Below are 25,494 nucleotides of genomic sequence, written 5' to 3' on the forward strand. Positions count from 1 at the left end.
TCGCCCTGCCCACCGGCGAGACGGGCCACGGGGCCACCGCTGTGGCCACCACTCCCCGCGCCGGGACCAATGGGATCCCGCCCGCCCCCCCGCCCCCCCCCCCCCGCCAGCGCCTAAATAGGGGCCGGAGCGGGACGGCGCCCCCGCAGCCAGCCCAGCTCCCCGGGAGATGTGGACCGGGAAGCAGCCGCCCGCCGAAGGGGGCTCAACCGGTAACCGGAGCCTGGGGATGCGCCGCGGCGGAGCGGAGCCCTGAGAAAACTTGTCGCCCCGGGGAGGAGCGGCTCCGGGAGGCAGCCGGGCGTTCGCCCAGCCCGAAACGCCGGAGCCGCTCAACCCCACCGATGCCGGACACCGGCCCCCAGCCGCCCCCGGGCAGCCCCCGGCCGGCCGGAGCACAGGTAGGCGGCAGCACCGGGCAGGGCGATGCCCCCCGTTAACTCTTTTCAAGCCCCTCGGCTGGAATCGGGATCCTCCTTTGCGGGGTGCAAAGGGGCGTCTGCGGATGCTCGGTAGAGCCCACCCCCGCCCAAGACAGCACAGGGGGGAAAGCAGGGAGGACCACAGCACGTTTTCTCCGCCGGGCCACACAGAGGCTCCTGCCGGGCACCATGTCCCCGTGGGCACCCACAGACCCGCTGTGGGCACGGGTGGTGAAGCTGCTGCTGCTGCTCCAACTGTGTGACCATGGCCGCGCACCCCGTGCCTCCCCGGTGCCCCACAGCTGTCCCCCTGCCTGCATCTGCACCTCCGACCTGCTGAGCTGCAGCCGGCAGATGCTGCAGCGCGTGCCCCGGGCGCTGCCACCCACCGCCACCACGCTGGACCTCAGCCACAACGCCCTCACCCAGCTCCACGACCGCTGGCTGGCCGCCCTCCCGCACCTCGAGGCCCTCCACATCAGCCACAACCAGATAAAGGACCTTTCTCCGCAAGCTTTCCACAATGCCTCCTACCTGCGGCACCTGGACATGTCCTCCAACCACCTGCACACTGTCGAGACGCACTACTTCAATGCGCTGGTGAGCCTGGAGGAGCTGCTGCTCTACAACAACCGCATTACGCGAGTGGATGAAAACGCCTTCGCCAAGCTGAGCGGCCTGCGGAAAGTCTACCTGAGCTGGAACAACCTGACCACCTTCCCCTTCCACTCGGTCCAGGGGCTGGGCAACTACAGCCTCCGCACGCTGGACCTCTCCTCCAACAGCCTGAGCAGCATCCCCGTGGAAGAGCTGGCGGCTCTGCCTGAAAACATCAGGAATGGCTTGTACCTGCACAACAACCCCATCAGGTGCAGCTGCCAGCTCTACCTGATGCTCCAGCGCTGGAAGCAGCGAGGTTTCAGCTCGGTGAAGGACTTCTTCGAGGAACACACCTGCAAGGTGTCCGACAACGTGCCCCGGTCCCTGATCAAGTTCCTCAAATACAGCCAAATGTTTGAGAACTGCTCGGCAGGCCCCGAAGACGTGCACCCCATGCCCTTCCCCGTGATGGTGGGCCAGACCCTCCTGCTCACCTGCAACACCAGCCGGCCGGCCATGGCCACCACCTACATGTGGATCTCCCCTCACCACGAGCCCATCAAACACCCGGGGAACAGCAACCGCTCCTTGGAGGTCTACCACAACGGCAGCCTGAAGATTGCGGTGGCCAGGCCTTGGCACTCGGGGGTCTATGTGGGCTTGGCCATCAACAGCCCCCACAATTTCAGCAGGCTGTGTGAAATCAACGTGACGGTCCACTACCCCAAGCCGGACGGGGAGACCTTCAGCACCGGCCTCACGACCCTGCTGGGGTGCACTGTGAGCCTGGTGCTCGTCATCATCTACTTGTACCTCACGCCCTGCCGCTGCCTGAGCTGCTGCAAGAAGCCAGCTCCTCTCAGCCCCCCACAGGAGTGCAGCGCCCAGTCCTCCATCCTCAGCACCACTCCCCCTGCCACCGACGGGCCAAACCGCAAGGCTAGCGCCAACAAGCACGTGGTCTTCCTCGAGCCTGTCAGGGAGACGCAGAATGGCAAGATCCGCCTGGCCCTCAGCGAGGACTTCCCGGATGCCAAGCACCCCAAGGTCCTGCAGCTCAAGTCAGACTCGGAGTCCATCAGTTCTGTCTTTTCGGACACCCCCATCGTGTCGTAGTGGGGCAGAGCTGGGAGGAGTGCCGGGCCTCCTGAGAGCCGTTCTCCTCCATTGCTGCTAGAAGCAGGATTATTTGGCACCCCGAACTCCCGGCTTGACTGTGACCCTCAAGGGTGATGGGCATCACCCACAACCGCTTCAGCCATGAGCTGCTGGTGGGTTTTGGGCTGGGGGAACATCGGTGCCTGGCAAGAGCTCCTTGCATAAGCCACTGGGAACAGCCTCATTAGCACAAGGGTAACACTGACAAACACAGGACACCTGAGAAATCTCTGCTTCATTTGGGCAAACTCCCTAATGGTGACACTGGGATGGTGGTCTGCCATGGCCTTGGGCACAGGAGACATGACCCGGCTGTCACTGCCACGGACACCCCAGGCCAAGGAATAGCTGTGATGCGTGGGGCTGTGTCCTCGCTCATGCCAGAGGATGATGGTGCCACTGTCCTCTCCCAGCCCGTGCTGGTCCCCATCACCATGCCATGGCTGGGAGTGGGGGGAGCGTGACCCTGTCACAAGGAGGGTACATGCCACCTCTCTGAGTGTGGCCACGCAGGAGGGATGGAGCTCAGCGCCTGACCAGCCATGCAGCCAAGCAAACATGACAAGCTTTTGCCTCCCGAGAAGCTGTAAATAGTCCAGGCAGGATTAGGTGATGCCATACAGCGCCCAGCCCGCATCGCTCAGCGGTCCCCGTGCCACCAAGGACGATGAGGGCTCAGATGCACCACCTTCCTTCGCCGCTTCTCCTTGAGGCGGACAAACGCGCTGCTAAAGCACAGCTATTTAGGCAGTAATCTAATAAGCCTATCGATAAATGTGAGTAATCCTCTCCTCTCTTGGGTCGTAATTCTCTAGTTACATTGGAATAAAAATGCCTATTTTTTTAAGCTCACGCTGGGCTGAGTGTCTCCTTGCCCTCGCAGGGCAGCGGCGTGCAGCCACCCTGCAACCCACGGGCACTGTGGTGGGTCTCCGGGGGTCTGAGGGAGCCCTGAATTCCCGCTGACCTGGCACACAGAGCCAGGTGATTGGCAGCTTCTGTTCCCATCAAACGGCGTTAGGGCAGCCTTGGCAAGGGGGTTAAATGTGCTGATGGCCTGGGGCTGGTGCGAGAGGAGCGTCCGGTGGCTTGTCCCCAGGAGGGCAGGTCTCTGGTGACACCTGGGAGCTGGGGAGGGAGCAGCGCCAGCCAACACAAGGGCATATCCAGACCCCAATAGGGATGAGGAGGATTTAGATGTGGGGAGAGGCACCTGGGGAAGACCCAGTCGGGGTCAGACTGGCCTGGTCTTTGGGTAAGTCCTGACAACCTTTGCAGACAGAGGCCCCCACCTCACTGGACGCTTGCGCTGCTTCTCCCAGCACCCAGCCTTGCATCGCCCCCGGCACAGGGAGCGGCTCTGCCCCCCCATAACACCTGCCTGATTCTGCAGAGGGATAAGGTTGTCCCCCCCAGTCTGCCAGCCACCACTGCCCTCTCCACAGCTGGAGAGGGAGCAAGCAGGTTCCCGCAGCACGGGGGATGCTGGGGACACCCTACAGGCAGGAGCACAGCTCAAGCACAACCCAAAAATAGGGACTAGGACCCTTTGCAGACCTTTCCCCCAACCCACAGCCCCCCACAGCTGTGCCCCAGTCCCAAGAGCTGCTGGCAGCCCTGCGACCGGTGGGATGGGAAAGTCCCTGTGGCTTTGAGACAGTGCTAGCACCCATCCTTCAACTATCTCAGCCAGGAAACAAACAGCTTTTTTCCCAGCAAAAAGTCAACTGTGCCCAAAACGCTTGTCAGAACCCCCTCTGCCATCGAAGGAGGGGACAATGTTTGGGAGAGCAGTTATCCCGAGACAACTGCAGCTGCCCAGCGCCCTTCCTGACACCGACCTTGTGCACAGCTCCATGCAATACGTGGCCTGCTGCCACCTGCCCCGCGGCCGGCGAAGGTGATGGGATGCGGAGCGACAGGCCCCGCTGGCCTGCGCCCTCGCTCCCCGCACGCCTGCCGCTGCCGGCCCCGTCACCTCGCATTAGTACAGCATTCCTGACGAGCCTGGGACACCGAGCTGGCCGCGCCGGGGTGCTGCTGGGGGTTGGCGAGGTGCGGGGTGGATAGGTGAGAGGCACCCTGCCCCTCGAGGATGGAGCTGAGGCGATGCCATCCCCTGGCTTTGCACCCAGGCAGGGATCCCATGGGAAAGATGGTTTGAATTTGCCCTGGGAATGTCTGGGAAAGAGAAGAGACCCAGGTCCAAACCCACCGAGGGCACCACCCTGAGCATGGCTCATGCCTGCCAAAACAGAGTTGAGCCCGTTGCTGCATCTACGCACTGTGTCTTCCTCCAAAAGGAAAGGTGTTGCTCTGGGCTTCAGCACTCAGAGTGGGTGTTACCCACCTGCAGCTCTTCTGTCACCATCCTTGTAGGTCTCCTCGCAAACCTTTCCCCTCCCTGGTGCCAACATCAGCTTCCCAGGCATTAGTGGTCCACCAAACCTCCATCCTCAGCTGAGGCTAACAACTGAAGCTCGGGGAAAGCTCAGGCCAACTAGAGTGTAAGAAAAGCTCCCAAGGGCCTCTTTGGGGACACACCAGCCTGGAGAAGCCCAGGAGAGCTCTTCTTGGCTGGCTACAATCCTCCTGTCCCTACAGGAAGGCTAAGGCCCACTATGCCAGGACAGCATCTCTGAGGTTTGTATCAGTGCTTCCCCCAACAGCTCCCCGCTGCCTTACCCAGGAAAATCCTGCTGCTGCCTTTCACACCTTTCTGGTGCTCGGAAAGGACCTCACACCACAGTGCTGCTCCAACAAGCAAGGCAAGGCAGTTTGAACTGTTGAAGCAGTTCATTAAGGAGCTTGGAAGGCAAATCATCTCAACAAGGAAAAACATAGCCAGGAGCACCGCCTCCCCGACAGACGGGAGTTGGGTAACGTAATGGATGGTCCCTGAGGAATACACCATCCTCTCTCGGCAGCCATCTCCACCATTACAGCCCCGGCTTGCTGCCAAACCGGCCTCTCGCTTCTTGACTCCGCCAGGCAAAGCAATGGGTCAGCACAAAGTACGGCATCCCCGGCATGCAGGGACCCACGCCTGTGCATGCGGGGATAAGGACTAGCTTTGGGGACCAGCCTCCAACGCTGACTCCTGTCTCCTCCGGGGCTGGACACACGATGCACACAATCCAGGTTGGACCTGGATCTTTTCCTTAAGATGCTCATGGTTTTCCAAAGAGCTTGAAGCAGCAATGCCTGCTGCTTGCCAGCACGATGCCTGCTCCTGCCTCCCAGCGTGTGCCCGACGGACCCTAGGGGCCAGGAGATTCCAGCTTTGGCACTCCCACTGCCCAGGATACAGCATTTGCAGCTGGCAGCTTGTAAAAACAGTAAGATCAGTAAGGCCAGACTCCTTTTTTAACCGTGAAACCTAGGTCTGAGCTAGTCACGCCACTGTGCTCCGGCTCACCCTCACCCAGATACGTTACACACTGCAAGACTCAAGTATCACTCATTCTCTAAGTTTTTAGGGCAAGGTAGAAAGGACTCCTATAGCCTGAGTGGTCCATGAAATGTCTACTCCCACACCTCCTTCCACCACAGCTCACTCATTAACACGTGTTGAAGGAGCATTACTGTTTACATGATCAGTAATTACACAAGACTGCAGAGAACTACCACGTCCAGTGGGGACCAGCCAAGTCCCCAGGGTCCCAGCAGGGCTCGAGCACACGGGTGCGTGGCCAGAATGAGTTCAGGAACCTGGAGACTGGGATCTTCTGTGACTTTTCCAGTGGAGGCAACCCCAAAACCATCAAGCAATTGAACAGTCTGCTTTGCCAGCCTTCCCCACGTGGCCTTGTGCCTGCTCACCGACACGTTACTTCGGCCCAGAGAATCTCTCTATCTCCTCCCTCCTGCCAGTCCATCCCTCTGCACCCATCTGTACTGTGCAAAGGAGAAGAGTGCAGAGATCCAGCCAGAATTCCCCCAACATCATGTCAGCCCAGTGACACTCCTCCTGGCAGGTCCTGCTGGCTCATGCTCAGCACTCCACTGGGACAGCATGGTTGTTTCTGCTCCAGGATACCCGTCCTGTGTTCTGCTGGCTGGTACCACCATGTTCCTGGTGACCACAGTGCCCTTCCCTCTATCCTCTCCATCTGTTGGGCAAAAGTCCCTAGGAGATGCACCCTGAAGGCTGCTTAGGCCTTTCCTTGTACAGTCACGCTGCAGACAAGTTCGTTGGCACTTTGCATGTGTCCTATCCCTCCAGACTCACATGAAGAGCATCAGCCATGGGCAGGGCTGGGGAACATGCTGCCTGGCTTCGTTCCCCCTGCCTCTGAGGGGATGGTGCCTGTGGGGCATGGGGGAAGACCAAGGAGCAGAGTGGCAGCCGAGCCCTGGCACAACATGGCTCATGTCCATTCTGGGATGGCTACTCGCTTTCCACAAAGCCTGTTTCAATCTGTGTTATGACCTATATATATATATATATAATGACCTATATGCCCAGTCCTAATTACAAGGTGCACGCAGGGGACCAACAGCCTCACCGTCGGGCCTCGCCCCTTCCCCTGCCCCTCGCTCTCGCCAGGTTCCTTACACAAGCTCTGGCCAATGCCACTCCATTAGCTCATTCCAAAGGAGGCTTGATAGAAAATCTGCTCAATTATTTAGCAGACAAATGGGGGGGATGATACCGGCTGAAGGCAGCCAGGGTCTCTGGCGTGGACCCAACGACTCAGCCCAGCTCCTGGCTCAGCCTGCCAGATCCTGCCTTCCCTCTGCTCCCTGCAAAACCAAGGCTCAGTCATTAGAGCCTGGCAGAGAGGCAAGCGTGGGCATCCCTGCCTCCTTGGCCCCTGCCAGGTGCTGAGACTTCCCACCACGAAGGTGCTGCCCAACTGCTGTCAGACCCGAAGGCTGGGAGGGGGCAGCAAGGCTGGAAGCCCGAGCAGTCCCACAACAACAGTGCAGAGAACAAAACAGAATCATAGAATGGTTCAGGTTGGAAGGGACCTTAAAGATCATCCAGTTCCAACCCCCTGCCATCAGAGGGACGTCTCCCACCAGACTGGGTTGCTCAAAGCCCCATCCAGCCTGGCCTTGAACACCTCCAGGGATGGGGCTTCTCTGGGCAACCTGGGCCAGGGTCTCACCACCCTCACAGTAAAGAATTTATTCCTAAGATCTAATCTAAATCTCCCCTCTTTCAGTTTAAAACCATTACGCCTCTTCCTATTGCTCCACTCCCTGATCAAGAGTCCCTCCCCAGCTTTCCTGTAGCCCCTTTAGGTACTGGAAGGGGCTCTAAGGTCTCCCCGGAGCCTTCTCTTCTCCAGGCTGAACAACCCCAACTCTCTCAGCCCATCCTTATAGCAGAGATGTTCCAGCCCTCTGAGCATCTTCATGGCCTCCTCTGGACTCACTCCAACAGGTCCATGTCCTTCTGATGTTGGGGTCCCAGAGCTGGACACAGTACTCCAGGGGGGGTCTCACCAGAGTGGAGCAGAGGGGCAGAACCACCTCCCTTACCCTGCTGGCCATGCTTCTTTTGATGCAGCCCAGGATGCAGTTAGCTTTTTGGGCTTTAAACCAAGGAGCTGTTGCCTGTTCGTGAGATAGCCCAGCCCCAGCGCCAGGCTGCCCCACTCTTGCCTTCTGGAAAGCAAGCTCTCGAGGGACAGGCAGCATCTCTGCTGAGAAACACAGGGCAACTGCCACGCTCCTGCCTGGGAACTAGAAGATCCTCTGCTGAGGGACCCCAGCTTGAGCTACCAGCTCCCCGTCTGCACCCTGCACTAATTCTTCTCTGCCCCTGTTGCAAAGTTCGTTACATTCAGCGAGGGAGGCGAGGCATGAAATCCCCAGGCCCCGCTCTGGTTCAAGCCCTCTGCTCTCTAATGATGCTCTAGTTATCAGCACAAGGTCTTCCTTCCCACCCTCCAGCAAGCATTTGGGAGTTGTGGTAAGTGACCCATGGAGGCTTTACAAAGATCAGCAGGCCTGGAAGAGGTGGGCACTGAAGCTTCGGTTCACCGCGAGTAGCACCAGCCCTCCTGCTGGACCCGATTGGAGATGTATTTCTTCTCTCTCAAAAGCACAGCCCGCTCCGTCCAGGGACTAAGGCGTATGATGTATCAACTGTCTCATCACATCCCAGCCTGGGCAATGTTCCCTTTTCTGGTGCTTAATGGCTCTGTTTGATGCCAGGAGTCCGTAGCGAGAGGACTTGATGCCTGGCTGAGCGTCCTGTGCTGGGCAAGGAGCAGCCGAAGCATCTGACTGCATCCTGATAACGCAGCTGGATGAGTCGGCATGGCTCTGGCTCTCCTTACTCCCACCCTTCCCCACTGGAACGTTTTAGCCCCATAAATGGGACCTCCCTCCTCCACCCCGAGATGAACCCATCCTCTCTGTCCCAGGGCAAAGCTTGCAGCACCTTCCAAGCAAGCACCTGGCACAGCGTTGGCTCGCTGGGTTAGAGGCAACCAGAAAAACCACAGCCAAGCCATGAAAGTCACCCAAGGTCCTGCCCCCCGTCCTCATCCGCTGGAGCAAAGCCTCCTCACAGGGAACCAGTCAGGGTAACTAGTGTCCTGGGCAATTCCCACAGAGAAGTTCCTACGTGCAAATGTGGGTTGTATAATCTTGCTCTGTAAATGATTTTTGGTAACCTGGGAGTTGCCAAATGGGACCTGGAAGAGATTTCTACCTGCTTCCAAGTATTGCCTGGGCAGAGCACTTCCAAGGAAGGAAAAAAATCCATCTTGTTATCCTGCTCACTGCACTGAGAGGAAGCGAAAAAGGAAAAAGGAAAGCTGTCTCCTTTTAAGTTCATATAAACTAGGTGTGCTCTGGAGAGCCCAGTTACACATGGGTTCTCCAGTTCATCAGTTCAGTTACCTCCTCCAGCAACATGACCCATGGCAATCATCTCCCATGGGAGTGTTCAGACTTGAGGAAGGTTTGAATTCTCCTTTTCCATTCCACAGACCATCCTCTTACTCATTCGCTCAGAGACAGATGCTACCCATCGCCCTGCTCCAGGCCAATGTTGTTGACCTGTACCATCTCCCCGTTTTTTGGGCGACTGTGGGGAGGAGATCCCCACGGGGCTCTGCTCACCCCAGCTGCACCTCCCCATCTTCAGCACCCTGCGGCAATGGGGCCAAGAGATTTGCACACAGGATCAAACCAGGACTGAACCCTCGAGGAATGCAAAAGCAGCAGGAAAGCCTCTGCATTTCCTCTCCTGTCTGCTGTTTTTCTCCATCCTGTCCCTGTTTGCTGCTTTTGGACGTGCGTGCACGGAATGGAACCACTCTGAAAACGGGGTACAACACTCGCACCCTCAATTCAGAGCGTGGCAAAGAGGGTGGGTGACTCAGTTTTCCCTTCCATGTGAGGTTCTCTGCCTGCAGCCACGCTGATCTCTACCATCAGACTGCCCATCCCCTCTGCTCAGGTAGCGGTAGGGGGTCTTTAACCACCAGCCTTGGTTCTTTTGTCTTGATTGACCTAAATGCTCCTCTGCAATTTTGGCTTGCCTTTTATAGATCAGTGACGTATCAAACCTCAGATTTAGTGCAGGGCTTTGCAAAATCACATAGAAGCATTTCGTTTTATAGACATTTTTCCCTGGGCTTCCTCCTATTTCACCTTGTGCTGCTGCTGTTCAGCTTTTCTCCCACCACTCTCCCATTTCTTATTTATTTCTGCTTCCCAGTGCCCAAGGAGATGACGACAAAGCCCTTGAAGATCAGTCAGAGACTTGCCACTTCCCAACCACACACCACAGGATACAGCACCTCTGATTTGTGATCCTGCTGCTGCCCAAGGCGTGGAGGATGATGTTGGCAGACAGGGGACAGGGCCACTTGGCAATGTCCAATTCCCTAACCCAAGGCACAACTGGCTTTTCAGCTAAAGGAGACACGGCCTGCAAGCTTTTTGTCTCCCCAGGACTCCCTGCAGGCTGGGAAGGATGCGTTTCATCACACTACCATCTTCCCAGTGCTCTTCCAAGGGCCAGAGAAAGAGCTTTATCCCTTCCACTCTTTGACTCTACAAGTGACCTGGTCTGGGACAGATGTTCAAGGGACAATGGAGCCAGGGAAGGACCTCCTGTCCTGCCTGGCATGCAGGAACTGCTTTATCACCTCCCCCCTTCCCTCCAGGAAGAAGCGTCTAGCTGTGGCGTCAAATTCATGATGTTTGCCCTTTCCATGGAGCAGGATTCTTGGGGCGAGCAAAATTCACCCCCATTCACAGTCCAGAAAGACCACTGATCAGTGACCTTGTGCTGAGCTCTTGGCGCTGTCACACTTGGGGCTGTGAGACTGGTGCAGCAGCCACGGGAGGCAGGATATAATTAGATATATTTGTGTACATCTTTGAGTCCTTGAGAGAAGAAGCTGAAAGACTGGCTGCAGGGCTGAACTGCTCGGCCAGATGGGGCTCTGCTCTCCGCAAAGCCAGAGACTATCATGTTCTCCAAATGCAAAAACAAGCAGAATTTGCAGCACAGACAGAAAATCCCTATCTCCCACAGCATCCTACAGGGCACGGCAGCCAGACACGACACCTACGAATGACACTGGGAGAGCGCAAAGGCAGGGCTGCAGAGGATATCAGCATGAGCCTGTTTTCAGGACTCGGTACAAGCAGGCACAGACACATATAAACCACCAGGTCAGCTCTGGCTTTGTCCAGCCACACCATTCCCCCAGTGCTGTCTCTCTGAATAGCTGGTTACTATAAAGACAAGAAAATTTGCTTCATCTGAAAATCAACATCACAGGATTTGTCTCAGGTCTAGGCAGCCAGAGAGCTCTGCACACATTGTGATGCCTCCCTGAGATGGGTCCAAAGCGGAGGAGCTTTAATGACCTCCCTTCCACCCATCGCTGGGTGCTGCAGCACTTCGCCTGCGTCACCACATCAGCACAGATCTTTCACATGCAGCGCTCACAACCTCCGACAGCAGCTGTCCTGTCACACACAGAGTGCCAGGCCCCATCCCAGGGAGGAAGGTGCACATGTCCTGTTGGTACAGCACCTCATAGCCACCTCTCATGAGCACGAGAGGTGCTACACCACGGGAAGGAGCTTTGCACCCAGCAGTAGCACTGGGATGCAGTTGCTGCAGGGGCGTACAGCTCCTTGGCTTCTGCCGGCTCCATGCACGTCTGCCTCGCCTCACCTCCCCATGCACCCACATCTCTCCTGCAACACCTCCCATGGCACTGGCTACTGCAGCACCCAAAGCAGTGCCACATGCAGTGACCCTGTGCTTCAGAAGTCAAAAGCCACTCACCCCTGAACGTCAGTGTCCACAAGCAGCCGGACCAGTATCCCTGTCACAGCCACAAGGATTGGGTAATGGTCCACGCTCTCCAGCCCTATGGAAGCAAAAGAGAAAGACAGAGTTGCTGCCACCACGTGACAGGCAGAGCAGGGGTGCACAGCTACTTCCAGACTTGGTGGTGGAGCAGTCTAGGAGGTAGGGACTGTGACCTGGGCTCCCTGGTGGGGCCATAGAGTTCATCAAGGACAGAGAAGTCTTCCCCACTAATGCAAACCCCAGACTCGGGCAATGTTCTCATGATGGAGCACCTCTGCCTCTCCCAAGCCTCAAGGGGAGAAGGTGTTCTGTCCCCTCCTAAGCAGGCAAGAAAATCCAGCTGCTGTACAGGAAATACAGGATGCTCATAACACAGCACCTGGAGCTAGTCTCTGCTAACAGGCCCACCTCAGCTGCCCACAGTCACCTCCAGGAGGAAGAGAGCTGATGTTGGTGAGAACGGCTTCTCTCAGCAATTCAGTGCATTCTCTACTCAATGCAGAGCACAGAAACCAAGCCTGATACCTAAACTGCAATCTGTGCAGGGCTTTGAGCCTTTCAAACAGCTCCCACCTAACCTGTGTCACATCTGTCTGGCAACACACCTCCCTGCCCAAGCACAGCACGGTTGCCGCTTCCACCATGCAGCCAGACCCATGCATCAGCTGCCTCGTGAGGACAGAGGTCCTGGAGGGAACTGGAGCTGCTGGGCAGACAGAGGCTAAGGGCCTAGGAAGAGCAGCTCAGGTCTGCCTGGAGGATTTACATGTCTTCTGAAGACAGCACCTCCCTGGCAGTCCGCGGCACCAGACTGGCTTCCCCAGCCAGGGATGTGGCAGGCCTGAGGTCTGATCCCATACACCTCTGCTTCCACCTTCAGTACAAGCTATCCCTCACTTCCCAGGGGCATGTTTTCAACGGAGAGGAACAGAGAGTCAATGCATGGACTCACCCGGCAGACGGAGGTTGACCACTCTGTCAAACAAGTTCCTCTCAGCTGTCACACGGTTCAGCACCTGGTTCAAGAGCTGTGTAGGGAAAAGCAGAGAGTGTTTGTGTTTTCTGGATGGGCCTTCCTGTGAGCAGCAGCCAAAGATCATGCTTTGGGGCAGCACGTCCTTACAGCTCAGGCTCGGTGCCCAGGGGCTGGTGGATGCACAAAGGGAGGCTCGCAGCAGAGACGTAGCTTGGCCCTCACATGGAAGGAGGTGGCACCATACCACAGTGGTTGTACCAGACCCAAACCTCCCAGGGAAGAGTCAGTCTGAAGTCAAGACACTTGAATCTCAGCATCTTCCTCCTAAATCTGAATCCCACCTACAGATGCCAAGCTACGTCTGTGGATAAAAGCTCTTGGGAAGCAGAAGATACAGTCCCTAGGACAGCCCCAGCCCATGAAGAGCGAGCTGGCAGCTGCTTCTGGGCAAAAGCAGTGTCAGCGGGGTGAAGAACAGTCCAGGTCCTGCCCTGCCTGGAGCTGGCAGCAGGACAGCCCTGAAGCACAGCGTGAGTGCAGAGAGAAATGTGCTTCTCTGCTTGACAGAACATCACCAGAGGCAGAAATTTCTGCCTATGACCAGCACAGAAGGAATCAGCTGTAAAGACATTTAATTAGCCACCATTATCTCTCCCCCAAGCCCCCAGTGGGATGAGCAGGGACTGATCCAGGCCCGACACAACCACTGCAAGCTGTACACCAGCTCTCAGATGCAACATCCCTCTTCCCATCACCCTCAGGCACGAAGAGCAGAACTCTGCACCCCTCTGTGGGCACGATCAGTGGTGGGGCACAGCTTTGTGGCAGGACCAGGATGCGAGGGGGATGCCGCAGCACCTTCCACTCTGCTGGCTATTCCCCAGCTTGCCCAACCCACCTGCTAAGGGCCCCTCGCTTTCCTCCTTGCACAGGGAAAATCCTGGGATCTCAGGATGAGCACTTTCCCCAAGACTGCCATACTAGACCCCACTGTGTCTTGCTTTGCCTCATCAGGTCAGAGCCCTGAGCCTCAACCCTTGGAGCAACCCAACCCTTGTGGTGTAGGCAAGGTATATATGACTGCTCCCCACCAGGCTGGCTCGTACAAGAACAGTCTGTCCTCAGGGTTGCTCATGCTTTACAATAAAAACTAATTTACTGGAACCTAAGGGGTGTTGTGGGTTGGAATGAGGCTGTCCCTGTGACCCCGGCAAGGAAGCAGAAACATTTGGTACCATAATCTACGACAGAGGGACAAAGGACCAAGATGCCTTCCCAAACAAGGGGAGATGTTCCCTGTGAAGCCAGTCTACAGCTCTTGCCAAGATGTACCACACCTCCTCTCTGCATTTCACAGCACTGCTTGTTACAGGAGCATTCAGCATTTACTGGGTGGAAGAAACTGGCCACAGCCCCTCTAAAGGAAGATTCAAGGGGCTCTCATCCTCCCTCCTGGTAGAGGTAGAAATCAGCTGTGGCCTGACTAGTTCCAAAGGAGAGGAGCTGTTGGCATGTAGTGATTTTGGGAAGCACCACTTGTTCTGCAGCAGCTGGGTTTGCCGTAGCAGTTTTAAGTACAGCATTTGCAGCAGGAGCCCCCACTTCACATCACACCTGCAGAGAGGCCAGAGGGTTCCCCGTGCCCCTTTGGAGGACACTTCTTCACTCCTCAGAAAAAGGATGATACCTGGGCGAGCCTCCGAAGCAGCAGCTCTGACGATGGGCGATTCCAGTCGAGAAAGATCTCTGGCGCCAGTGTGACGGTCATTTCCAGCACCCTGAGCAAGCTCACCGACAGGTCAAAGCAGGTGGCACACACCTTCAGCTGGCGGCTGTCCACAAAGTTCCTCTCCAAGCGCTCTGCTGCCTGCTGGATCTGCCAAACAATGGAGACAGCCTCACAAGGTGCCCCTTCCCAAAAGGAGGGCTGTGACCCCCAGCCCAGCTCATGTGTGCCAAGGAATCACTGCACTCTCACCCCCAAGAGTCATGTCTTGAACCTCGCTGCATGCAGGATGTGGGCACCCATCAACTGATGGACCCCGCAGCCCGGGGTAGCACACTCACCTCCTGAATCATGCCGATGAACTCGGAGAAAGCCCAGTTCAGCTGGTTGAGGACGCTGTTGAGGAAGCTGGGGGCCAGGTCGCGGTCGCTGTGGAGCAGGTCTGCCATGTGCCGCTGCAGCAAGGTGGAGGGACACGGCTCTGAAACCAGACAATGACAGCTTCAGTGGCCTGGTCCCGGCACGGCCATGGGTGGGGGGGCAAGGACTATTCTGAGCAGAGATGTCTCCTGTCGAGCCTCCAAGCACTTTTTTTGCAATGCCAGCCTGAATTAACCAGGGAAGAGCCCTGTGTGCCTGCTGCTGCTCACGTGCACAGGAGCGCTGCCCTGCAGCTCAGCATCCCATCCCTCCACAGAGCTCCACAGTCAGCTCAGCATTAATTGCTCCTGATACCAGTGTGGCAGCAGCTGCCCAGCAGCACGGCCACCCCTGGCCTCACGTGGACATGTCTGCCTGCCCAAATCCAGGAGCAAGGCACCTAGCAAATCCCACTGCCAAGAAGCTTCTGCCTGGAGCTGGGGCTGGGCTCTGCCCTCGGCAGGCTCAGGCAGGGCTGCCCACACTCCCCCAGACAGGTTGACCCCAAGGACAAACACAACTACCTGGCACGTGGCATTTTGCCTCTGGGCTTCTTCACTACCAAGAGCTCAGACAGGGTCAGACCCAGCAGCTGGGAAACACAGTCAGAGCTGTGTAGGGCATCAGTTCCCATGGGTGGGCAGGGAAAGGAGGGGGGTACAAATGAGATGGGTGCTTCTCACCTGGAAGGGTACCAGAGTACAAACCACAGACTAAAATTCAGGGCTTGGAGAAAGAAACTTGAACAGATTTACCAAGTATAAAGAAAACCCCCATGTCAGGGGGTTTGGAACTCAATGATCTTTAACGTCCCTTCTAACCCAAACTGTTCTATGAGTCTATGAAAAAAAAATCCAACTACTTTTCCCTCTACTAGGAGCTATTAGTAAGTAAGAGCTGGTGTAAACTCTGGAAGCACCAGCACAGCTGTGCTGCGTCGGCAGAACGTCTTTTGGGTGGCAGTCTGCCCTAAAGGCCAGCATGGGCAAGGGAAACACAGGGTAACCTCTATCACATCCCTAGGGATCGAGAAGCAAGGCGTAACTACAGTTGGATTGCTAGCAGGGATTAGCAAAGCCAGAGAGGAATGGCAGGAGACCATCAGTTCAAACAGGGACCGGGATAAATTGTTCTGTAAATACCCACTGATAAGCAAAGGACATTCTGTTGTTATGGAGGACATGTGCTGATGTCTCACAGTGCCTAATCACTCCAGGCAGGCCAGCGCCCTGGCTTTGACCCTGGCTAAGAACACATATTTGGGAGGGATTTCATCATGAAAAATGTCTTTGATATCCTACTCCCACCCCCAAGCCTGTTCCCAGCCCTTGGCTACACGTGGCTCAGGGACTGCCCAAGCCAGACGTCCTTTTTATGTATTTAGTGATCCTCAGTGGATTTCTTGCCCAGTGTCCCCTGAAACTGTGTAAGCCTTTAGCATTGAACGTGTCCTGGAGCAACATTTCACAGCTCAATTGTGTGCAGTGGGAGGAATTCGGACTTGAGTTTGGCTCCTACTTGCTTTATTTCATACTATTTATTCTTTGCAGTCCCCTCCTTCTGGTGGGAGAGACAGAGAGATGCTGCTCTGCAGTTACTTTGTCCAGCTAGCCATGATTTCAGACCTTTGAGTGCTTTTTGAATGGGAACAGCCTCAGCCTGTGTAGTTTCTCATACAGAAACCGTCACATCTTTGTCCTCTTCACCATCCCTCCCCAAGCCTTGCCGGTTCTCCCAGATTTTCTTCAGAGAGGTGGAAGGAGGAGTGCACGCAGCAACCAAACCACAAGCGCATGGCAGATTTGCACAAAGGCATAATGTGGTTTTGGTTTAGTTCTGTTATCCTTTCTTCATAATTGCCATTGTGTAATTTGTTCCTTTGACTGGCCATCAAGCTGATGTTTTCCAAAAGATTACAGTAGGGTAACAGTTCGAGGATAACCCTTCTGTAAGAATTACAGTTCAAGATCCTCAGGAACTTGCTGGTCACCAAGGCACAAGCGGAGAAGAAGCCCAGGAGTCAACACTGAAGCCCACCTTGTTGTCTTCTGTCAGTGATGGATGATGGGGCACAGCGCACCCTTACTGAATTTACAGATGACACTAAACAAGGGGCTTTGTCTGATGCGCTAGAGGCACCCTAAGAAACTTGAAGACTGGGACAAAAAAAACTGATCATATTCAACAATAAGGAGAAAATTCTGTATCTGGGGGAGAATCATAGAATCGTCCAGGTTGGAAGGGACCTTTCAGACCATCGAGTCCAACCATCAACACAACACTGACAAAAACCACCAATAAACCATATATCTGAGCACTACGTCTGCAAGAATGACCCCGAATATCAGCCCTGGCTGGGAAACAACGGTCTGAGCATGGTTAAAGGGGTTATGGAGGATACCAGCTTGAAGAGGGGACAGGTGAGGGCTCTCAGTACAGCTGAGAGGGGGGTGATGGCAGGAGGATGTGCTCAGCAGATCAAAAGGAGGTGTCACTCCTCTGCTTGGCCCTGGGGAGGTCACACCTGAAATACCATGGCTGTTTTCTGAGAAGGGTACAGAGACAGGTCCCAGGGAGCCCACCCTGCAATCTTGTCTCTATGGGTTACGCTCAGCTCCCAGCCCCATTGATTTTTAATCCCATTTTCCCTTCACATTCACCACTCTACATCTGGCGATGCTGAATTCCATCTACATTGTCTCTCCCAGTCATTCAGAATTGGAATGTCCTTTTGTAGGGTTAAGTTTTTTCTGTCTTCTTTCCCCCAGCGTCCCCTCAATGTGTAAAAAGTGCTTTTTATTAAAACTGCTGACATATTAGCCGCCTTCAAGTATCGAAGCAGACCTAGGCAAGCGTCACCGCTCCCCACAGATGAGCTCTGTGGGCTGTCCTCTTGGTCTGTCGCCAAAGCCTGTTTTACACACATTTCAAGTCAGGACAGATCTCAAAATGAATTGTCCAAGTCTACCTCATTTGAAGGCAGCTTTGGCTTTTTGAAGGATGCTCTTACACTTGTAATAACTTGCTTTACCCTGATTTTTAGCCAATGACTACTTCCTCATGGTCTTTTTCCAATAAGTGGTGTGAATTTGCTCCAAACCTCCAATTCTAGATTCTTAAATGCTCTCCCTGCCGCTGGCAAAGACTGTGCCAGTCTATAAAAGCATTCAAAAGTGGTGCCTCTTGTCAAACTTCTCCACAGTTATGTAGGGTTTTTGTAAGGTTTTAAGCTAACACCAGAAAACAGTGGACTTCCTTAGCTTTTGTTGCTCCCAAGAGGATTCTGAATCTAAAGATGCTGCGATCGCTGCTACTCTTCAAAAGCAACGTAAGGAACCAGCCCTGGAACACAGCAAGAGCAGCTTCGTCCCCTGCATGCGTTCCCAGATGAGGTTCTCCATGGGGCAATCATTAATGGTACCCAGAAACCTAGTCCCCATGCTCTGTTCATCTTCATTTGCGGGAAGTTCACCTTTGCTGAGGCATTTCCACCTACCTCCCTCACATCTCAGTCACCACTGCCCTCCTGGTGACACCACAGTCCTTATGTGTGCCATTTCAGACAGGGACATCGTTCCACAGGGAGCCTGTGCATGCTCACTGATGTGGTTACTTTCTTGATCCTGGCAATAGCATGTCATCAGCGTTTCTAAACCTTGTAACTCCCTAATACAAAAGCCACTCAATCTTGGCTTAGCCTTCATTATGACGGATAAAGATCAGTCATTGGAACAGAAATCAGTGGTTTTCCAAGGCCAGAAATTATGACCTCAATACATTTAGTGTGGGCAACAGAGTGTGGCCCCAAGCAGTTATAGATATATCTGATGCTTCCACAACAGAAACCTCCCCACAAAAATATAAGCAACATAGAGGAAAAAAACCCAAAATCTAGGTGGGGGGAAAATAATGAATAAAACCACGGAGTTCTTTAAGAAGATTATTAGGCAGCCAGAAAGCCCCAGTGCTTACAGCAAGCACTTGGGTTAGAAGGTTCGCTGAGACCAGGATGACACTCCAAACTACGGTTGGACTCAATGATCTTAAGAGTCTTTTCCAACCTAAATGTTTCTACGATTCCATGAAAGACACAAGTTCAAATGTAAAAGGCAAAGTGAACATAATCAAACATAGCGGTGGATGAAAAAAAGGAGAAAAGGGGTAATAGGAGAAGACGAAGGAAACATCCACGACTAACTTGGCTACATACAGTTTCTTCAACTATGGGAAAAAATTCTAACAGAATTATAAAAAAAAAGTAGTAATTGGAGAAAGTCTAACAGTAGCAGAGGCCCATTAATAGATAAGAGTTAAAAATTAATAAAGCAGACAAAGTGGAAGCCTTCAATAAGTGCTCCTACTGGATAATTGTAAAGAAGCAGGGTCATGTACTTTCATCACAGGAAGATAATTATGTACTTTATAGTTTGCTAATGACCCAGGGAGATTTATAACAGGGCTATCTGTGAAACTTCTTGGTCAGCAGCCAAAGGGGGGCTCTGGATGCTGCAGCACTTACAGTAGAGCTGGGAGCACAGAGCAGGAAAGCCCAAAATGGCCCAGGTTCAGAAGCAAAGCAGTTCCACCCAGTGCTAATCCCAGTTTTCGACAGGATCCAGATGTAGATGTTAAGCAGCTGCCGCTCAGTGTCTGTGGCTGTTGGACTGATGGAACAGCAGTGGAAAAGCTAAGCTGGGGATGCAGCAATCTACATCACCTGTAAACCATGCCCGTTCAAAGATGTATTCAGAAAGGACCAAAGGGAATGTTGCAGGGTGAGGTGGAAGGAAACCCCCTGCATTCAGGGGACGATAGATCTCGATAAGGTTGAGTGCAAGGCACCAGGACACCCCAGCACATGGCTGGGACTCATGGAGTCCTCCAAAGCAAAGTGCTGGAAAACAGGCTAATGCAAGCTTTTGCTCCGTGACCGGCAGATCAGGGAGGCATTCTGGCCAGCATGGCACTGGCATCTCCGGTGCTGCTAAAAGCATGGGAAGGGTGAACACAGGAGCTCATAGAAAAACAAACCCCTTTCCTGACGAAGACACAAGAGGCTGCACTTTCTTTTCACCATTAAAAGGTGAAAGAAATGAGCTTACTGTGGTACACAAGCACTTTTGAAGAATAAAATGTTGTAATACATAGAGTTCAACCCAGCAGAGAAAGGCAGAGCAGCAGTAGTGGAAAAGAGAAGACGAGTTTAGGTATACTCCCATCAGGAAAAAGTCATGGCTTTATTTCCGAGGGTGAGAAACCACCATCAGAAGGGCGTGGAGAGTTCAACTGCCACCAGCTGATGCTTATGCTGTTGTCAGATCAAGACACAATTTCTTCCTGGAAGACCTCTTTAGCTTAGGCAAATTGCTGGACTCAGGAAGAGGGTGTGGGTGAACCCTCTGGCCCACATTGCACAACAGCTCAGCTGGATGATCTCATGGTCCCATCCACCTACCCACCACCGCTTGATGGATGTGTGGGCAGAAGGCCTGGGGCAAAGGAGCCCTGTGCTGCAACCTGAAGCCACCCTGCAGCTGGCTAAAAACAAGACAGGGTGGGCCTGGCATGGGGCCACCACTGCTGCTCACCGTGTGCGTGCCGTAGCAGCACCCAGCCTTACCTACAAGCCACGATGAATGCAAAACAAGTTCCTACAGCAGCCACCGACCAGAACTGCCCCCACCTCTGAAGACAGTCCCCATCTGCTCTCAGGAGCCAAACTCTGCGCTCTGCGTGTTTCATGGATATTGCGAGGCAGCACCAGCACACCTTCACCACAGGTACAGAGTCATCCCAAAAAGCATCCCCAAAGCTGGAGGAGGCTGGAGCACCACAGAAGAGGCATTTGCCCAAGCTTCCTTCAGACTGGCCCGCAGAAGCAGACCCAGACAAACAGGGATTTTTCTTGGCTCAGCAGTCTGTCCCGTTGTCCCTGCCAATGCTCACATTGCAACAAGGTGAAGACTGATGGGTGGGGAGACAGGGGGGTCATCTCCTCCTCCTTCCCCAGGCAGCATCTCAAGGACACCTCCGAGTCCCATGTCCCTCTTCAATTAAATCAACACTCATTATTGATTTGGTTGCACCTTAAAATAGCAATCCCAGGAGCAAGTCCCCAGTAGCTGGCCCAGCCCACTCCGGGCTCAGACTGTGTGGAGCCACCTGGAGATGGATGGAGAGAGGCCTCAAAAGCTGAGGAACTCTGCTCCTGCCCACCTCCATTACCACCCCACGGGACTGGGGGCTTGCTTGCGCAGGAGGGATGTAACTGAGAAAAGCGATCACTGTGTGAAGCCCTCTGCCCCTGAAAGAAGGGTCTCTCTAGACAGAAGAGGGGAAGGAGGGAGCTCTCTAAAGCTACTTCACCAGACAAGAGAGGGTCACACAACAAACTTACTCTGGAAACTAGCAACAGAGAGATCTCCTGGGCACCCACAGGCAGGAGAGAGAAAGAGAACAAGAGTGTTGTTAAAACAGAGACAGGCAACTCTCCCCACCAGCTGGGGATCAGCATGCACCTCCACATGCCGCCTGCCCAAGTCAGGCTGCAGCACCCTCTGTCCCCCAAACCTCGGGCAGCTCTCCAAGAGCAAGGTCTGGCACAAAGCCTTTTCCACAGCAAATGGGGGTAAAGAATGTATCCAGACAGGCCCAAACCCTGCAAGGGTGAAGCTGGGACCCTGTTCTTCAGCTCAAGAAGGGTACCTTCTCCTTCCCACATCCTTCTCAGCCTCAACAGAGCTGAGGAACCCCTCAGTTCAGTGACAGTGCTGAGAACCAAACTGCTATGCCAAAGGCAGGACAGGCTCTGCCAGGCTCTGAGATGCCTGAGTAGAAGACTCCCTGCTTGCAAACTTGTCCAGTACTCTGCCTCCGCAGGCACCCACTCCCTCTCACAAGGGTTCCTACTGCTCGCCTACTCTTCCTCACAGCAGCTGCTCGCTGCGGATATCAGAGAGCCTTTTCCCAGGCTTACATTTTGGGTTGAAGCTACGGTGAGGGCCTCTCACCTCTCCCTTGAAGGGCAGAACCCTTCCTCGTGATGGATCTAACCCACCACCCAGAACACAAAAGAGTCACCAGCCAGTGCAGAGGGACTGGGGATGTCCAGGAAAGGAAATGCTGGCTGCAAAGGTCAGGCCTGGATATTTGGCCAGGATCCCCCTACTTCAGCAGCCATCTCACCAGCTGGCCTGGCCCATATTAGAGATGGCTCCTAGGGAAGAGGCCAGTCCTCCCCACACCACCCATCATAATCCCAAGTGCCAATCCCCTGCCTCACTCACTCTGCAGGCTGGGGAGGCTGGCATCCTCAGGCTTGGTTTTCAGCAGGTGTGGGAGCCGTGTGTACCTGTACCCAAAGCCACAGCCCTGGTAAAAGAGACAAAGAAAGATCTCAGAGGCTGGAAATCAGTTGGGTTTTGCTGCTACTGAAAGCAAAATGCTCAGTGCACACTCAGCCCCTGACTGTGAGAGGGGGAGGGATGTAGGATGCTCACCCGCCACAGCCTGACGAGGATCCAGTTGGTCTGTGCCCAGGGTCGCTGCTCATAGGGAGCCAGGAGGTTCTTCATCATGGAGATGCGCCTGCCAGGTGAAGGACATAGGTCAGCCACAAAGGGTTTGAGGACGTGGGGATTAAATAGGACCCATGGAGCTGGGACAGAGCAAATCCACTGGTATAACTGTGCTAGGAGACTCCCCAAATCAACTCCAGCACCCTGCTGCAGCTCCTGAACCCTCAGTGGTGGTCCCCCACCCAGCCTTGCCACCACCCCAGCCCTGCCCCAGCTCCTCAGGAACAGGCAGGGCAGCACTTACTGCTCTTCTGGGATCCTCTCCACAGCACGCAGCGAGTGGGGGTAGCAGACGTAGCTGGCCAACGCCTGCATCAGGGAGTCCCGGATGTCTGTGGAGGAATGAGAAGAGGCTAGGCCAGGCACCCAAGGACAGGCAGCAAGCCAAGGAGCACCAGAGGCAAGGAGGGACCTGCCCTCACTTACAGAGAGGCCAACTGACTGGGAGAGCATGTGTATGCTCAAGCAGCTAAGGAGTAACCCCAGATTTGACATGCAAGCAGTCCTGCTCTCATCCCAGGTCAGTTATCTAACCCTGGAATAAGCAGGACACGCTGGACAAGGGCAGTTCCCAGCCTCTCTTTGTACGCGGAGGCATAAAGCACTCAATGGATTCAGCAGGTAGATCCCAACAGAAGTCTGGTGAGCCACCAACAGACAGACTAGTCAGTCCTGCAACATCATCACCCAAAAGCAGAGGAGTGCAGCTTTACCTGTGCCCACAATCCTTGAGTCAGCAAAATGCTTGGCCAGGATGGCAGCGAGGCGCATCAGGGTCTCTTCGTAGCCTGCAAAGAGGAGGAGGGAGCAGGGGTCACACCAACAGCCTGATGGGCAGCCCTGTGGTCCTAGCATTCCCGTGGATGTGGCATAGGCCATAGGATTCATTCCTGCTACAGCTAACTAAATCTGCTCCTGCTTAATTCTGCTGCTTCCCGAACAGCAGGCAGAGCCCCCACTTAATGGATGTGAACACTTTAGCTATGTCTTGCTGCCGGGAACAGAAGCTCTTCTTACCTTCGCAGGCTTTGGAAAGCACAGAACAACTTGCTAAGAGCTTGCTGGGATCACTTAGTCAGGAAAAGCACAGAACATGCACAGAGGGAATCCATCCAAACACAGACTCTTGGCATCAAGTGGGTGGTCATCTCCATAGGAATGTATCCGAATCCCAGGGGGATTCGAAAGCAGTCCCAATTCCTGCACTCACAGCACATTTTCCCCCACCCAGACAGCAGCAGGCAGTGGTAGGCATTATGGGGGCAATCACACCTTCCAGCATCCCAGCCCATTCCTGGTGTGTCCTTGGAAACAAAATCCACAGCTGCCAGTGATTTTCACTACAGCCAACACTGCGACAGCTTCTGGCAAGGCACAGGCTCCCCGCAGAAGCTCAGCAATGGCCACAGCTCACCAGTGGGTGCCTACTCAAGGAACAGCACTCAGCACCCACCCCACAGCACACAGACAATAGAACGGTGCAGCACATTGCAACCAGGAAAGGACACAGAAGGGATGATGCCCAACTACCAGCACTTCACTGTCAGGATGTGGCTTACTTTAGACTTTATCGGGCCAGAATTAGCAAGACCTCCCCATCCCCTTACCTGGAAGTTCCTCCATGCTGTTTACGGGGCTGAAGTAGTTCTTGAGTGCGCTGTAGCTGTTCATAGCCACACTGAGGTAGAACTCTGGCATGAAAGCGAAAAGTGAGCCCGTTCTGTCTCCATGCTCGATGGTGCGGATACACACCCGCAGCAGCCAATATATGTCCTGCATCTTCTCCTGACCAGAGAGAACACAACAATCCTCATTCAGTTTTGTCCAGTTTCTCTTTGGAGTCAGCACCATGCTTCGACCTCAGAAACATCTCTCATGTCATAAGATGTTCCTCAGACCACTGCTCTAAGTTCATTCACCAGATCAGTGCCATTCAGTCTTTTCATAGAGCCACAGAAGCATCAAGTGGAGGGAACAACCAGAGATCTCTACACCAGCCTCAAGCTGAGAGCATGACTATCACCAACATGGCATCTGATGGCTTTGTCTCACTGAGCCTTGAAACCCTCCAAGAACTACTCCTTGGTAGGACATACCTGACCACACAGGCCAGATCGCAAAAAAGGCACGCTAGTTTTTATTCCAAGTACACTGGTTGAAGGAAGGTAGGCACTAGCAAACCCAGCATAAATCTGCTGGAAAGCAAGCTGGTCCTTTGCAGGAATTAAATGGGCAACAGGCAGAAAGCTCATACCAACTCAGATCTTTGCAACAGGCAGCCACAGCCTTTTTGGATTCTGTGCCAGCCATTCAGCCAGATTTACTGTCCTGAGGAACAACAGCCTCTTGCTTCTCTAAGCAAAACTCAGGGGGTCCTAAATTAAAAACAGGAAATTTAAGGGCATCTTACATAACTTTAAGCCGTAAAAATCAGCACCCAAAAAGCCATAAAAAGAGGAAATATTATTTCATACCCTTACTCATTATCATAAGTAATAGCAATTTGCATAAAAATAGATAGAGGAGGGTTACATTTCTAATGAAAAAAAAATAAAATCAGAGGTGCAGATAACTGATTTCATTGCTTAGTGGCTTTTCTAAAGTACGTAGTTACCATCTTTGGGAGATTTACATGGCTTTGTTCTGTAAATTAGACTGAACTAGTGTAAATCAACTAAATTGACTAAAAGATACCTTTATCTCGACACCAACACACATCTCAGCTCAACTGTTGCTTTCAGGCTAAAAAGAAGTTGTGCAGGCAACATTAAGGTAAAGAAAGCTGCATTTGGTTTTACTAAGACTTGATAACCTCAAAACATCATCTCAGGTATTGCCAGGCTAGAAGAAAGCCTACACCAAGAGGATACAAAGATGTGATTACCCACAGAGTGATGGAAAAATACAGTGTTGTCATAAGATAAGCCGAAATGGTCTTCCCATAGGGATGTTTTTGAAGGCAGGATTATCTACGTTAAAACTAAGAGTGTTTTTAAGCTGTAGCGTTCCCTTTCATCTAACCCTGACTCCCTCAGCTCAGAATGAACTAGTGGTTAATTCCCCAGAGGAAGGAGCAGCCTCTCCTGTGCTCTGACACCTCAGCACAGGGCAGGACTTCACCTCTAGACAGAACCAGTCTCTTTCTCTCCATCAGCAAAGCCTGTAACACTCATACAGATGTATCCCTCCCTTGCACACGGACGCAGGAGCCTCCTGGGTGGATGTCTCCATTGGGAAATAGCAGGGACCCGTGCTGGCTGTGAGATGGAGCCCTGAAGGTACAGGCAATATGGACGGGGACCTCTGTGCAGCCA

General features: G+C 53.9%; 2 protein-coding genes across 4 annotated transcripts in view; one reads left to right on the forward strand and one right to left on the reverse strand.

Moving 5' to 3' along the window:
* RNF123 (ring finger protein 123) overlaps positions 1 to 25,494 on the reverse strand; it is a 50,014-nt gene that overhangs the window by 2,907 nt on the left and 21,613 nt on the right. For all 3 annotated transcript variants that reach the window (XM_074151288.1, XM_074151290.1, XM_074151289.1), the window contains exons 26-34: positions 23,788 to 23,965; positions 22,894 to 22,968; positions 22,425 to 22,512; positions 22,103 to 22,190; positions 21,890 to 21,974; positions 14,525 to 14,664; positions 14,145 to 14,333; positions 12,434 to 12,509; positions 11,455 to 11,539 (exon numbers count right to left, since the gene is read on the reverse strand). In XM_074151288.1, coding sequence (XP_074007389.1) covers positions 11,455 to 11,539; positions 12,434 to 12,509; positions 14,145 to 14,333; positions 14,525 to 14,664; positions 21,890 to 21,974; positions 22,103 to 22,190; positions 22,425 to 22,512; positions 22,894 to 22,968; positions 23,788 to 23,965 — 1,004 coding nt within the window. The remainder of the gene's footprint in view (positions 1 to 11,454; positions 11,540 to 12,433; positions 12,510 to 14,144; positions 14,334 to 14,524; positions 14,665 to 21,889; positions 21,975 to 22,102; positions 22,191 to 22,424; positions 22,513 to 22,893; positions 22,969 to 23,787; positions 23,966 to 25,494) is intronic.
* On the forward strand, positions 612 to 2,138 carry AMIGO3 (adhesion molecule with Ig like domain 3). Its single transcript, XM_074152550.1, has one exon. It carries the CDS (start codon positions 612 to 614, stop codon positions 2,136 to 2,138), a length of 1,527 nt encoding a protein of 508 aa, XP_074008651.1.

The sequence above is a fragment of the Numenius arquata genome, chromosome 8, assembly GCF_964106895.1.
Source record: "Numenius arquata chromosome 8, bNumArq3.hap1.1, whole genome shotgun sequence".
Classification (NCBI taxonomy): domain Eukaryota; kingdom Metazoa; phylum Chordata; class Aves; order Charadriiformes; family Scolopacidae; genus Numenius; species Numenius arquata.

What these genes read in the sequence shown, in the direction of transcription:
- AMIGO3 (XM_074152550.1), top strand. Translation starts at nt 612, where the DNA reads ATGTCCCCGTGGGCACCCACAGACCCGCTGTGGGCACGGGTGGTGAAG.